Source organism: Megalops cyprinoides, chromosome 10, assembly GCF_013368585.1.
Source record: "Megalops cyprinoides isolate fMegCyp1 chromosome 10, fMegCyp1.pri, whole genome shotgun sequence".
Classification (NCBI taxonomy): Eukaryota; Metazoa; Chordata; class Actinopteri; order Elopiformes; family Megalopidae; genus Megalops; species Megalops cyprinoides.
Genome location: NC_050592.1, coordinates 17,091,920 through 17,107,170, shown reverse-complemented (window position 1 = coordinate 17,107,170; position 15,251 = coordinate 17,091,920). Strand labels below are relative to the sequence as shown.

General features: G+C 40.7%; 1 protein-coding gene across 2 annotated transcripts in view; it reads left to right on the top strand.

Annotated features, from left to right (window-relative positions):
- Positions 1-311: 311 nt before the first annotated feature.
- The window catches only part of chn2 (chimerin 2), a 31,895-nt gene continuing 16,955 nt past the window's right edge, over positions 312-15,251 (top strand). The window contains exons 1-2 of one of the 2 annotated variants that reach the window (XM_036538840.1): positions 312-810; positions 12,760-12,798. In XM_036538840.1, the coding sequence (XP_036394733.1) occupies positions 762-810; positions 12,760-12,798 (88 nt within the window). In that variant the 5' untranslated portion in view covers positions 312-761. The remainder of the gene's footprint in view (positions 811-12,759; positions 12,799-15,251) is intronic. The other variant, XM_036538841.1, reaches the window with a different exon arrangement.

The following is a 15,251-nucleotide window of genomic DNA, read 5'->3' as shown; positions in this document are numbered from 1 at the left end:
ACAAAAAAGTGCAATACGTGTAGCAGCCTCAACATTTGTAGCGACCTGGATAAAACTTGCAGCATCATTCAATGCCAGCCTATATTTTTATTATTAAAGAATGCAGACGGTTATTCAGAAGTAGGCCTACACCACAAAGTGAAGTTATAATGGAAGCAATGTTGGCGGTCACTTGTTTGAAGTCAGCAGAATTCTGCATGTTCAAACGCGTGATTTCCAGCGCAACCCAAATCCCACGTGAAAGCAACCACGTCCACTTTAAGAAGGCGTATACCTCGCAATACAGTGTTGTTTATTACGAGTCCTGAAGTGGCACATGGAATGATACAGTAACTCCTTCTAATTCAACATGGCGAAAGCTTATGTCGCTCATGTTTTACATACGATACACTTAACTAGTGAAAAATGTCCCATTTTCACAGAAGACGAAGTGAACGTTGTTTTATTCATTCTTGTTAGCTAGCTAGACTTTTTCTGTTGAATATAGCTACCTAATGTAAAGGTAACGCGGCTGTCAGAATACCAGTAAATGCGACATAAACGCATATCCAACCACAGCGTAATGTTAGAGAAGGCGGAATATACTAGTGCTTAAATCAAAAAGGAACTGAGTTTGCATTGCAAAACAAGTGCTTCTGCATTTTTTTTCTCGCAAAGCCAATGAGAAGGAATTGCAGTGAGATGGAACTACCACCAAAACACCGCCGCGAACGCATCTGGACCATCCTCGTGTAACCGAGCTAGAGACGGGGGTGAGCGCGATGGCAGCATCGAGTAACTCCAGTTTGTCGGGTTCTTCTGTCTCCTCTGGTGAATGTCCTGCAAAATATTCAATTGTGCTTGTAAAATCAAAATGTCTACTTAAGTCGTTACACGTTTCGTTTATGAAGCGAGAGCTGAAATGCCCAGGTTGCAGGTACCTACTTCCAGATATGAATGGCACAGTATGAATGGCATGCAACGTATTGCTTATACAACAAGATTACATTATAAAGTAGATGCACGCTTTAAGTCTGTTGGTGTGGTGACATACAGTTTTGCATGATACATCCAGTTGCTGTGTATGTATTTGAGATAGTTCTTCTAATGGAATTTGACAATCCATATATGTGCATTGACCATGGATTTCGAGATCAGCCAATCCACGAAAAAACAGTGTCAGGAAAAATTGTCGCATTTATCAATACATGTTGCGCACGGGTGTGGTGTAAATCCTGATTGCAGTGTCCCATGTCTGTGCACGGTGTTATTGGATAATGGAATATCTTGCCCCTTGAAGCTTTCGTTCGCCTCATATTAACCGTGATAAGGTCTCTGTCTCCGACCAGCGTAAGATGTGATCAGTCTCAGCAAGACCAGTACTGAGTAAAGTTCGGTTTGAGAGCGGTCGTTTTTGCGGGAGCGCTCATAATTGGCTTTACCACTGGACAGGCAGGCGCCTCTCCTTTCAGATCACTGCCCAGCTCTGAAGGGGAAAGTGTGTTTCTCTGGGTATCAAGCTTTACCGATCTGCATGACAGCAGACCAACCCAGGCAGCTCACAAAGGCTGTGTTCTTCTTTTCTGACTACAAAAATACTTCTCACGAGTAATTGTATTTTGATGATTCATTTGCAATTGTTGTTTGCGTTGCAGTATTATGGAGAAGTGGCCAAAAGTCAAGATTTTCTGATGGCTGTATTTCAGTAAAGGTTATTCACTCATGAACACAACCCAGATTTCAAGTCTGTTTGTGATATAGGGAGTGAATTGGATTCATTCAATACATGTTTGCAAGGGTTACATTACATTATTTGCTTAGCAGATGTTCTTATACAGAGCTACTTGTGTAGCTTATACATTTTAAACACTGTCCGTTTATTTGGTTTTATTGAAGCAGCTTAGTATTGATTACCTTACTTATGGGTACAATAGCAATACCCCATTTGGAGATCAAGCTGGCAACCTTTAGGATACAAGCCCTGCTCCTATCTATCACACCACACTGCTTCACCAAAGATCCAATGCATTCAAACAACTCGCAGATGAAGTTTCACATTGGTGCAAGGTGCTTGGCTCTAAACAGGATCCAGGAATCTGTCACCACATCTTGAAATGAAAAGGATGGAATAACAATATGATCGATATAACCAAACATCTGTGGTGCAAGTCGGAGAGATGTGCTTGGGTCAGAAGACATACCCATCATGACTGTCATTAGCTATGGCTTTCCTTTTGTTAAATTATCAGTTGCCTCATCAGCCCAATTATATGGGCCATGTGAAGATGTGCCAGGGAGCTTAATCAAGCTTTACAAGGTGAGACAAGTTACACATCAAGTTTCTTAGTCAATAATTAAAGGAGTAAGTATTTATTTACATAGAAAGTGTTAAGTCTTTTTAGTTTTATTAAGCTTTATGTGTATACAGTACTGATGCTTTCATTAAAAAATGAATGGAAGGTGCTATCCTGTTTTGTGACAATAGAAAACAACACCTTATTTTCATCGGAAGCTTTAAGTATGGCATTAAATTTCTGGGTCCATGGCCAGGTTAACATACTGTATATGACAAAATATGCACTGGCTGATTGGACACATGGCCCATTGATGTAGACATGTGAAATTATAAGAGTAACTTTCTCAGAGTACTTCTCATGTGCTGCTCTTTAAGTCTGTGAGGCCAGTTAAGTATTGCATTATGTGTGCTAGTCTCTCAGTTTCACTTGTCACACCTGTCTGCCTCTCATACACCTTCGCCCTCTTTATCTCTTTAATCTGCTGAACTGTTTACTGAGGGGGAGATTGCATGGGAGGTGGATCAGAGACCAAACCAGCCATGTTCATGATTTCTCCCTTCCTCTCCACACCAGCAAACAAACCCTCTCCCAGATGGCAATAGAAAATGCAAGTGAATTTTAATACACAGTATAATATTATCTGCATTTATTATATAATGTAAGCAATTCATTTAAGAGAAGAGAATTTAGGAATAGATTTTGAGGTTTTTTTGTGTGGTATGAAATAAACTTAACAAGAAAAGGGAGAGACTCTGAAAGCAAGCCTTGCGTCTGATTTCTGATCCTCACAGTTTGCAGATTTCACATCCTCATTCACCCCTGCAGTGACCACACTTGGATTTCAGTTAAAGGGTTTATTACATACTTGGGAAATATCCCAGATGTAGATGTGGAGAGAAAAATCGCACCCTGCAAAACAAGACCAGAATGTGATGAACTACATGCAACAGAGGACTTTGCCAGCCCCTTTGCACTGCCTCTGTGATGCCCCTGGCACTTTACAATTTCAGTCTCTGTAATCCAAGTGTGACTAATGTCCTTTAAGATACCTTTTACATGCAACTTTTTTGTTCCCCAAAAGAGAGTAGCTATTTGTTTTGAGCCATGCAAACAGCAGTCCCACAACTAGTGTTACTGTGGATTTATACCTGTCCATAGTCTCTGCCTCTGGGCTGGAAATGATTACATTACATTATTCATTTGCTTCGCAGGAGCCTTCCATTAGAAATGCATATTTTGGTATTTGTTGTGTAGGCAAAATTAATTGCATTTAAGTAATTCTGGCATGGCTTGTGGGACATTTGGGTGAACATGATTACAGACATAAACCTCTGATACAGTGCTGCCATTTTGTTTGCAGTGAATCCTGCTTGCATAAGATGGCTTTAGTTTAGCGTGTTTTCCCATGTCTTTCCTTTCATTTCTTATGCTTTTGCTATGGTTATCTTACAGTCTCTCCATGTTCTCCCTGTGCCTGCCCCTCGTCAAGGTTTGTTTTATGTATACAGATCTATGCAGCCCTGTTCCCAAGGACAGACTCAGCTATTCATCAGAGAGGAGCCAAAAGACAGTCATTCTGAGCTGGTGTAATATGTGGTGACCATATAATTTTGAAAAGATTATCTCACACGGATCTGCTGCTGAACTAGTAGATTTATTATTTGACCACTGCTTCTTTAAGAGGAAAGTATTTACGTATTGTGGTATGGAGGACTGCCATTTGTGTTGCGCCCCAATGTAATTATCAGGGGTTATAGGCAGTAACATTGCCAAGGACTGAGTGGTTGTCACAAGGGTATCATTATTTTAGTAGAGCATTATTTGAGCAGGAGCAACATTAGAATAATCATGTCTCTTACATAGGAGCCAGAAATGAATATGTGCACGTATCTGTGGTTCATATTAGCCCTCAAGCTCAGTGTAGATATTGCTGTGTTCAGCTATTTGTCCTTTAAAAGTCAATGATAAAATTAACCCTGTATGTGCACATTGGTTCCATTAGTAAAGACAGCTGTGAGAGGACAGTGTTTATGCTGTGGGACATGGTTCCATTGGTGTTGCATGAGGTAATTCTTTGCGACAGTGCCATCGCAAGAGACCAAGTAGACCCAATAGCGGGTACAAAAATGACCCAGCCTTAGGAAACAATAGTACCAGGCAGTGATACATGACACTAGGTGCTTCAGGGCTGCAAATATAAACTCAGCAACAAAAGAAGATTAAAAAAATGCAGAATACAGCATGTGTGTTATGTGACAACCATGGTCTAAACTCCAGGTCAATTATACTTGTTCTTCTAAATCTCTGCACACAAGCAGCACTGTAGAATTAGCGCAACACACCCCAGCCAAAGAGAAAATGCTGGCAAAAAGAAAAGAGGGATTTCCCATAGGGCATAACGGTATTGATTGTCTTCATTATACCTAACTATGGTACTCACTCACTGTGTAGGTTTGGAATTGCATTGTTCACTTTGGTTGTTCTGCAGTTGCTGCAGTTGTTTTTTTTATTGCATTGTTATACTTGTGTGTACTGACAGTGTGCCTTTTGATATGCAAAGTAAATGTACAGGCTAGGGTACTATGCATTTTATAATGAGTTATTTCGTTCTTTATCTCATTCAGTACAATCATTTCTGAGTGTAGCTTGTAGATTTGCTCTTAACATTTGTCATTGCTGTCCATCAGGCAGCTGAGAGGAAAGTTTCATCTTTGTTCTTCACCATTTTTTCAGTTTATTCTTCATCCTCTCGTGAGCACATTGTTTGTATAACACCTTACTGTACCTATGTAACTGTAAGGTGTTCCATAAGGACATTAGGATATTGTGAAGATCAACTATAGTTTTATCAAATTTGATTTTTTCCGCCGTTGTTGCTCTGGTGATTTACTTCTGTTGCCAAAGCTTCATTTCTGTTCCATTTAATGTTAACACAAGAATTAATATTGTATCTATGGTATGCAGTCTGTGAAGCACTCTGATCTTCACATTTGACTGAAATCAAACCCATTTTAAATTCAAAGCACTAATGTTTAGTTCCATATGCATGCAGACAGTTTTTGTCATTTTACTTCATTGAATTTATGCATCCTTGTTATGTTCATAGTCTAAATGATTAATGCAATCAACAAAAAATTAATTCAGAGCCGTGCAATTACAGGGAATTGTCTGTAGTTCCTGTGTATTCAATTTTTCCATTAGTAACAGATTATTTTTCAGGTTTATTTCAGTGATCGTTAACTCATACTGTTGTGTGCATAACAAAAAGTAACACTTGCTTAAGTGTGTTATGCAAATGACACTGCTGTGAAGCTGGAAGTGAACTCAGGTCAGGAATACAAACTCCTGGGTTTGAGCACAAATGGAGACTGAATGTACGTGGCTATGTGCTCATGACACACATTGAGAAGTGTGGCACCCATTTTGTGTGTGCAGTACCCGCGGCTGTCTCTCCCATGGGAGAGTCCTGTTCTGTTTTTTCTGTATAGGGTGACGATGAGATACATATAAACTCCCTCTCTCTGAGTATCAGTAGCAAACACATCATGGCCCAAATACATCAAAGCTGAAAGAATGAGAGTGTGTCTTTCCTTTTGGTCTGAAATGACAGGAGTGCAAGAGGCATTATGCAGGTTTCGAGTCTTTCGCCCACAGCAGGGTGCACTGACAGAATAAAATGTCCCACCCAGGAGATGCTTGGCTATGATTGGGCCGAAATTATAAGTGCCATTCCCAAGTAAAATTCCTGCATGCCATGAGTGTGTGCTCTGTGTAACGTCGACAAGAGCCAAAGCTTTCTGCTCTGCCACTGTTACCGTGGAAACAGGTGTATCAAATGCTCCAGCGATAGTGGTAGAATCGTGCAGCAATACGGCTCTCACCATCAGAAAGTCAATGACATTAAAAATAATATGAAGAAACATTCCTTTTCAGAAATATGTAAATGCAGAGCCCATTTGTAACATTTTGGAATAATGGTAACACTTTTACAATACAAATACTGCAGCTTGAAAGGGCACTTAGGGAGTTTTTGGTTGATAGCTTTATAAACATTTCTGTAGAGGACCATCTGTGTATTTGGTTCATCCATTTGATCATCATCATAACTGGGAAGGAGTGATTTTTAGGTCAAGAGTATGATTTATTTTCTCGGCCTTATCCAGAGCTACTTACATGGCTTACATTTGTACATACACATGAATATTTACTGATGCAATTTTGGTTAAGGTCCTTGTTCAAGGTTACAACTGCAGGGCTGTGCCTGGGAATTGAACCTACAAACATTTTTGGTTCCATACCTGTAGTGCCATCATACCACCTAAATGTTATATGTGCTTTCATATGGAGGGAATAGAAAGTGAATTATGGATTGTTGTAGCCATGCAAAATTGAGTTTGTGTGAGTGTATGTTTGCTGGAAAGTGCTTTGTCTTTATGGGTCAGCAAGAAGATCATCGCGTTTAGCAAGAGATCATTGTGCAATGGAAAATGTTTTAGTCTTGTTTTAGTAAGCAGTTTATACTATAAGAGTCAGGATTTCATATAGTGGGATGTGAATTGCGTAATGGAGGGGCGTGCAGTGAGTCAGTATTGTATAGCGAGAGCTTGTGACTGTTGGAAAGGAAGCTGGAGATTACTGTTAGAATATGCTGTTCTCTCTTCTGCTATAAGGACAGTCGTGGGAACAGAGCCAGACCAACCGTTCTTCAGAGTTAAATTATTCCACCACAGCTCCACAGCTCTTGGGTTTTGTCCACAACCTAAAGCTTACATTGTAATTGGCTTCTCTTTTTAGCAGTTTGTTTTCACATTCAGGGATATGTATCGGTTGGACTGGGGGGGGCACTTGAACCGGCTTTATCTGTGCACAAACACACAGACACAGCTGAGAGGAAGCACGCTGTCTATCAGTGTTTTGTGTTTCTTTTGTTTTTTGAAATTATTCATCTTTGCTGTTTTAAGAAGGATTTTTATTCACTGCAGAACCAGCATGAAATACACATGACTGTCAGTTATATGCTTTAGTTCATTCATATTTCGGAAAAAAACGTTGTTTAAAATTGGTCATTGGTTTCACTCAGTATTACGGAAGCAATTTTATCAAGACAGTTTATTCACTGCGCAATTTATAGTTATCTGGTTTACATTGTCTCACCTGTACACATGTACCGTATTCCCACATCACCAAAAAGCAATTACAGCAATATTTGAGTGAGATTTCAAGGAGAGAAAACCATTCGGCAGATGTATTTTGAGCTGATTACTTCAGTACAAGCTGGAACGCTTCCTATTAAATCCCCCAAATTATTTTTGTTCCACTGTGTCCATATTAATTTTAGGGCACGTGTCACTTAGGGAGAAATCCAGTTTAATCTTTGTGGCTCGTTGTTTATTTCAGTAACCCATTTCATAAGCCTTTTTTGATTATTTCAGGTGAATGCCATCTCATGATGTGAAGCTGTTAAAAAAATTCTCCTTGTTTATGTTCATTGCTGTCAGTTAAGGACAAAACACCGCAGCAGTTTGACCGAAACCCCTCTTAAAGTGATCATTCTCTCCTTACCTTTGCAGCAGACATTGTGCAAGTAATTCTAAATGAGTCTATAGATTGATGTGAGAGTACCACATCACAAGTGTACGAAAGAGAGAGGTGCTCTGCTGCATCAGCGAAAGCTCGCACACCCAGCTCAGTGCCTTGAGTTGTGCTGTAGGAGGTTTATCCAGAAAGACAGAAATGATGGCATTGTTTGATTTGGAAGGAGTGCCTTACAACAGTGATAAAGCTGCATCTGTGGCCGGTGCCGTTTAATGCATCATGCATCTGTCTTTTCTGCATGCATTATTAATCAAGGCTGCAGACATGCTGTGTGCTGCCATTCATCACAAATCCTGACGGTTAGATCAGGGCAGAACGGGTTACCCTCTAACTAACACAGGCAGCGCTCAGACAGCCGCTGTCAGAGAGAGTCTCACATGCCGTCACATCATTCAGGCCCTTCACCCTCTTTCCTCTCCTCCCCTTTTCATTCCTCATCTTGTCTTTCAGGGGGTAGGCTAGTCAGTGTTCTCCAGAAATCTGGTTAGCTAAAGTCGTGGGTTAGGTAGTCACGGTGGGTAAAGTAAGAATGTAGGAACATCAAGATTAAAAAACTGAAAATGTGACAAACCCTGGCTAACACCGTCCCTTTTCTTGCAAAGTGGCATGGCTTGATTAAATAGTGCAAGGGGAGGCACACTGAGAGTCCCTGCACTGTCTTGCTCTTCTGGATCTCGCACTGCGTAGGTAAACAGGAAGTGGAGAGGTGCGTCATTATCAGGACAGGTCTGTTCAGAGCGGAACACACTCAGTTTAACATGCCGTGACATATCACTGTAAGGCCACAGATGGCCTCTCTACGGGACCCGCGCTCTATAATCCTACATGCAGAGGATCAGCTGTTTGTCCGTGTCTGCGTATGTTAGAGAGAGCTGCTCTCTAGGCTTCAGTCCGACAAATATCTCTCAGGCATGTGCAGTTAGAAACCATTAACAGGCAGCTAAAACAGTCAAGCTTTTAACAGCCACTGTCATGTCAGCTGTTTCAAAGCAGCCAAGTGAGTGTTGTTCTTGCAGACAGAAGCTGTGACACACCACTTCAGACAGGCCTGACACAGAGTTAGTCTGGTGTGAAGCTAAATTCACTGACAGGCATCAGTGCCTGAGTCAGGCTGCTACACAAATGGAAGGCAGGGATGGTGATGTTCGTGGAAGGCACAGAGTTTCGCAATGCGCTGTATTGCAGAACAAGCCATGAGATCTTCCCCCTCCAAGCCACTAATTCTAGTCGTGTTCTATTTTTGGGAAGCGTGTGCAGTATTTAAGTGTGTAGGAAAGTCTTTAAGGAGTATTTCTTCATGCTTGCACACAAGGCAGATGGGAATGTTTCTGCAGAGCTGAGATCTGTTGTGCGCTGATATTCCTGTTTCGGGAGCAGAAACGATTTTATCACCTGCTCCTGACAGCTCAGTAATGCAATGGAATTGATAACCGTCTGCTCTGGGGAAACAGCCCTGGGAGCCAACATCCCCGACAGTCCTACTCCACAATAACTGCTGTAGCGGCTTCAGAAATTAAACTGAACAAGAAGAGGGAAAGAAAGAGGGGGGGAAATTGGCACGTGACCAGAGGAAATCACATTTTCCAAATGAGCTGCGGCCGAATAATTTATTCTGAATGTTTTTAAGACCGGAGTCAAAGTGACAGAGCTCCAGGGGAATGCAGTAACAGATCACTCATGTCCAAAATCAATCTAATCATATTTCAGTCAATGAAAATGAAAGGCCAACACATTCCACAGTAATAATGATACATCTTGAGCTTCTTTAAGGAGAGTCTTTTGTGGCAGCGTAATGGGCAAAGTAATTTCTTTACCTATTATGGTTCCTACTTACTGTAGAAACCAATGATGTTTCGACTCTAATTTAGAAAACGTGTTTATTTAGAAAACTAATTATCTGTGCAGTAATACAACCTTGAAGCTTTATGCATGAATTCATTAGAACTAAAAATGCAGGAATGAGCTCACTTGTGTCCTTCAAAGCATTCTCATGTGAAAAGACAATTATTTTCTTTGAAACAGACTGATAAAAATTACAGTGTGTGCTGACTGGAAGGACGAGCACTTCTGTACTGTATAATCTATTACTGAGGACCAAGAAACTGTAACATTTTTCAGAATCACAGAACCATTAATATTCATTAGACTGTGCTGCTAGTAGTAAATTCATTTGCACTGCAAAGGAAATATTAATGAGCTACACACTTTAAAACAAGTGTAATTTTTTTTCCTATTTTGCATGTTCTACTTTAGCAGTGATCGTGTTTCATGTGTTTTCTTTGTGCAGTGTCTGCATCTTTGCGTAAGTGAGTGCGCTGTTGATGAGATGTCCTCCATGCACGTCCCACGTGCTGTGTTATTTGTACGCAGTGCATGTCACATCTCATTGAAACATAGGGCTTTGTCTTGTCTCATAACACAGTTTTAGAAACTCCCCGCTGGAGGTACTGTTGGCAGTAAAGTGGAAATGTGCTGATTCCCAGTAGTCTCAAATTGCTGACAGCATGAAACACTTCAGAAGAATCCATCAGGGACTGGGGCCTCTTGCATCTGCATCCACACACAGTCATTACGCCTCGATCGCTCACACTCTCACTCTGTCACAGGTTGTGTTCCTGTCTTCTCAGGGACTCCCATGTGTGTAATTGTGTGTCCTTGTGGCCCTTGACATGCATGTCTGTCCCACATGGAGAAGGGAAAGTTAGCCATTTTCATGTGTGCTTTGGTGTAGAGGTGTTTTGCAGGGGCCAATTTTGTTGCACGTTGCTATGATGAATTGTTCAAAGTGTCTCATGCTATGAATATTCTTGCTGGAAAAGCTTGTAATTTATGTAGTAGTATTCTAAGATGTATGTCGAAATGCTGATGTTTTCAATGTCTTTGAAATGTCCAAATGTATCATTAGGTATTCCAGTACTGTTATTATTTTAAGAATGTACATCTAAAGTTACAAGCAAATTTGTATTACCCTCTTGTAAGATGTTTGCCATGACATACGATCCATTTCCTTCCACAATGAAATCCAGTAAGTGGGCATTTTTATATTTAGGATCATTCACATTAATCCCTAAACCAGGAATAGCTGGGCCAGCTAGCTAAACTTGAATTGTTTCAGAGTAATCTGCGCAAGCTATGCAAGAAACGTTACCACAGTAGCTAGCAATTAGCAAAATTATTCATTTGTGTTAGTTTTTAATTAATTGTTTTTTTAAATGGAATAGTACAGTATAGCCTACACTGAAACACGGTAGCTGGTGAAATGGGAAACAGACAGACTAACACCCAAATATTTTATGTATCATCCTGTTCAGTGATTAAGCTTAATTAATAGTTGTTTTATGGCTTCTGACTGGTGGTTGCAACATTTTGAATCACCTAAACTGCTACAAAACGTTGCCACTATAAAGAATAGAGAGATTTCACAACAACTTTTGTCTGAAGGAAGCTGAGGGAGAGCAAGGTGTTTTCATTATTCCAAGCAGATTCTGAGAAGTTTGTTCCCTCGTACCCTGACGACACAATGCAGGAGGTTCTTGATTTCAGGGAAGAGGAAACCGTTTAGCTTTGACTCTGGGGCCTTGCTACTGTAGCTGACCAAGGTTCTCCAGGTGCTCTGCATATTGAGCTTCTAAGCAGATCACCATTCATGAGTGTGTAACCTAACAGCTATTGCGTCAAATGTGTGAATGTAACTGGGATTTTAACACATCCAAATGTTACTCTGTTAAGCCAAGTGAGGCCAGCTGGGTCACAGAAAGAAGGCTTGAGCCATTTCTGTTCTGCCAAGGAAACACAGCTGCACCCACCTGCTTGTTGAATGTGTGCTGTCCTTTTAAGTGCCACATTTTATTTCACTCCTGTCCTCTCCTTCAAAAAAGATGAGATAGAGAACTTTCTATACCAAGGCCCTAAGTCAGACATCTGTCTGGGTAGAGAGACGTCTCTGCCCACTCAACTCAGTTTTAGTATTCTAACTGAGATTTATGTCTGGGAGCATTCATAAGTAAGATATGCAACATGTCCCAATGCCTGAAGGACCTGCTTTTATGCTGGATGTGATGTCAGCAGCTCCAGTCCCTCATAATCATCTATGGATGCCTTCAAAAGATATGTTGCACTTTAATTTGAGACTGAAACCCAGAGGAAGAGTTTGGTTGAATGTAATAAGAATTGATAAATAAGGCTTGTGCTCTGTATCTACAAGCAGTCTTCAGACCTTCCAGACCATTCTGCTCTACAGTGCCTGGTCATCCAGTGGTGTGTCATTTACTGACAAAGGCTGTTTGGAGTTTGTGGCAGGGGAAAGGAGTTTGTGGCAGGGGAACACAGCTGGCTCCATTCTGGCAGGGTAGGGTAGGTGTCGTCAGCCAGGGTTCCCTCAGCCTGATGCATTGGCACCCTGCGGCTGCTGGTGAGGTGCCTGCAAATGCACTGGATGTTGTCATTGGAGCTGTGCCTGTCCTCCAGTCGATGTGCACTCAGCTGTGGGGCACTGTGGGATGTGTAGTTTGAAAAAATAGCTGTTGGTGGTGGGCAAGTGCACAAGAGGATTGTGTTAGTCTCTTTTCAGTGCTCCTGTGTGAGAGCATAAAGGATGTTGCAGAGGCTCAAGTCTAATGTAGTACAACTGACATTTCCAAAAAGGTTGAAAAAGGGAAAAAAGCAAAAAAAAAAAAATGCAATTTGAGAGTCACAGCTAGCAAACTACTCAGTAAGTGGTTTATTTAATTTAAAAAATTGTATAATCAGACTGCATGTTCCTCTTTATCTGTAGAAATCTGTCAGCAGATGTATGTCAGATATACAGTGAGATTTTAGTTGTAAGGCTTCACTGAGCACTTCTCATCCAGGCCTGCTCAGATTAACCAGTGTCCTGTGTTGTTTGCAGATCCGGAGGATTACCAGCCACCAATATGGAAGTGTTACTGTGAGTATTGAATACTCTTCTATCCTGTCCTTTTCAAACCCTTGTGTGTGTTGATCGGAAGTCCTGCAGGTCTACAGTTTTGGAGATCCAAGGAGGGATTCCTTTCCAGTTTCCAACTCGCACCTCTAAAGCACATCTTGAACTAGCGTCTATAAAGTACAGTTGCAGCCATCTGATTAATTTTTATAATGTATTCCTAGTGGGTATATATTATATTACACCTATAAAACCTGCTGAACTGTTGCCCTTGGGATCAGGGTGTGTGTCAACACAATACAAATAGCTATAAATATGCAGTAAGTGGTATACTTTTTCCTATGTCAGTCAGGCATAAGAGGTTGGCCATTTGATTATGATTACTGAGACTAAAACAGTCACTTTTCCATTTCAGGAAATGGAGAAAACTTTATAGGATTAAAGATGTTTTTTCCTCACTGTGTGATCATGTTGCAAGCCAGGGCAGCTAAGTATTCAATATTAAATTACATTCTCTGCTTACTTGCCAAACACCCTTATCAGGAGTGACTTACAAAACTGCCTAGTATCCTGTCAGATGGCTGCATGTTTTATGATGGATGTCCTCTGATAAGGACATCATGCTCAAGAATACAACAGCAATTTTCCCCAAAGGTTTTTGAGTGGCAGTCTTTTTTGTTTAAAGTTGCCTAAGGGCTAAGAAGGCCTCTGCAATTTTATATTCCAAAACTTTCACTGTCCATTTGTGAATACTTAGTTTATTTAACCAGGAAGGTCAACCTATTATGAAGAAGGCTTACACACAATTAAAATAGAAATAGCTAAGGGCCATTGCTTTGAAACGTGAAAAAGCAGGCTGCAAAGCAAGGTTCATTTGCAGTGACTTCTGTCAATGTTTCATTTGCTTTCATTCTGAAGCAGCCACATGGAAAGGCAATGCAAACAAGCATATCACAAGGTTATGTCCATTTGCAATTGCTCTTTCCCTTTCACATTTTTATTTCGGTCTAAATCACAGTCTATAACAAAGAACTCATTTATCTTTTTCTAGGGGCTAGAAGAAGGATGGAAAGTGAAAGGGATTAAATATCCAATTAACTGTAGGGGAAATGATTATGTGGCAGGGCTGAGAACTTAGAATACTGAAAATGAACACTCTTGCATTTGTAATAAGTGCCATAGGAACTTCAATGACCAAGTGAGTTAGGACCTCGGTTTAACACCTCATCTGATGGATGGCACATCCTACGGCACAATGCCCCCATCACTACACAGAGGCATTGAATTTACTTTCTCCATAAGAAAGAGCACCCCCTACTGGCACACCAGCAAACTCATCCAGTAGCGAGCTGGGCTTCTCAGAAGGCCTCCCATCTCTATGATAACCGAGTCCAGCCCCATTTTTAGTCGTTTGGCACCAAAAGGATACAGGGTGTTACAGCTGATCGGTAGGTCATATCGTCATTGATCCGGCAGAAACCTGCCCTGCAGAACTGGCTATCATCCTGTGAGTTATGTAGAGTTTCCCTCTTTCCCTACTGCTCTAGCTGAGGGGTATTTTTAGTTCATGCTTTGTCCTTGTCATGTTTGTGGCTGCTGTCCAGCTCTTTGCTGGTAGGCTTGAGCCACTCTGACAAAAACACAGATTCACTGTCAGCAGCCCTCACACTCCTGCATGGAGGACCAGCTGTTGGCAAGAGCAGTACTGTGTCATACCATCCTGGTAAATCCTGCCACGCTCCACAATACGCTGCCATGCCCTGATATTCATTTCACCATAATGCACGATGCAACACTCAAATTATGATACACAGACGTTTTATGTAATTATTGGTTTCTCATGTGCAGTACCATGGGGGATAGCTGTCAGAACACCCATTTACTAAATTGCTACTTAAGGAACATAAGGTCCAAGTATGTCATACTTATAGATTCAAAATGAATCACAAATGATCACAAGCGGTTCGTTGCCACCAGTATTTGGAATGCACTTAACTTTTATAATGTTTTTATTATGTTATTATGCGTGCTTATTGTATTACTTGTATTTAATTATGGTAGCACTTTACTTCTCAGCTCTGATACCACTTAATTTCAGTGTAATTGTTGCTTTACTGGATTCTGGGTAATGATTTATACATACATACACAAATATGTATCACATTGCACTTTACCATATTCCATGAAACCTTCCTCCACCATGTTACACCCTACAATCAAGTTAAGTTCACTCTAATTTCTAAATCAAATGTAAGTCAGAATAACAGTGCACAACTGTGCTTGCTTCATAGTTTAAATGGTTAGCCTTGAATAATTTATTTACATTTCATTTTGTATGCAATGTTAATACAACAGGTATAGCACTTTATTACTCATTGTATTTTTATATGTATGTGCCAACAGTATTTTTCATTATGTTGACATTACAGGTTTACTTTCACTGCTGTTTGTTCCCTAAAACAATATTCCTTGCTACA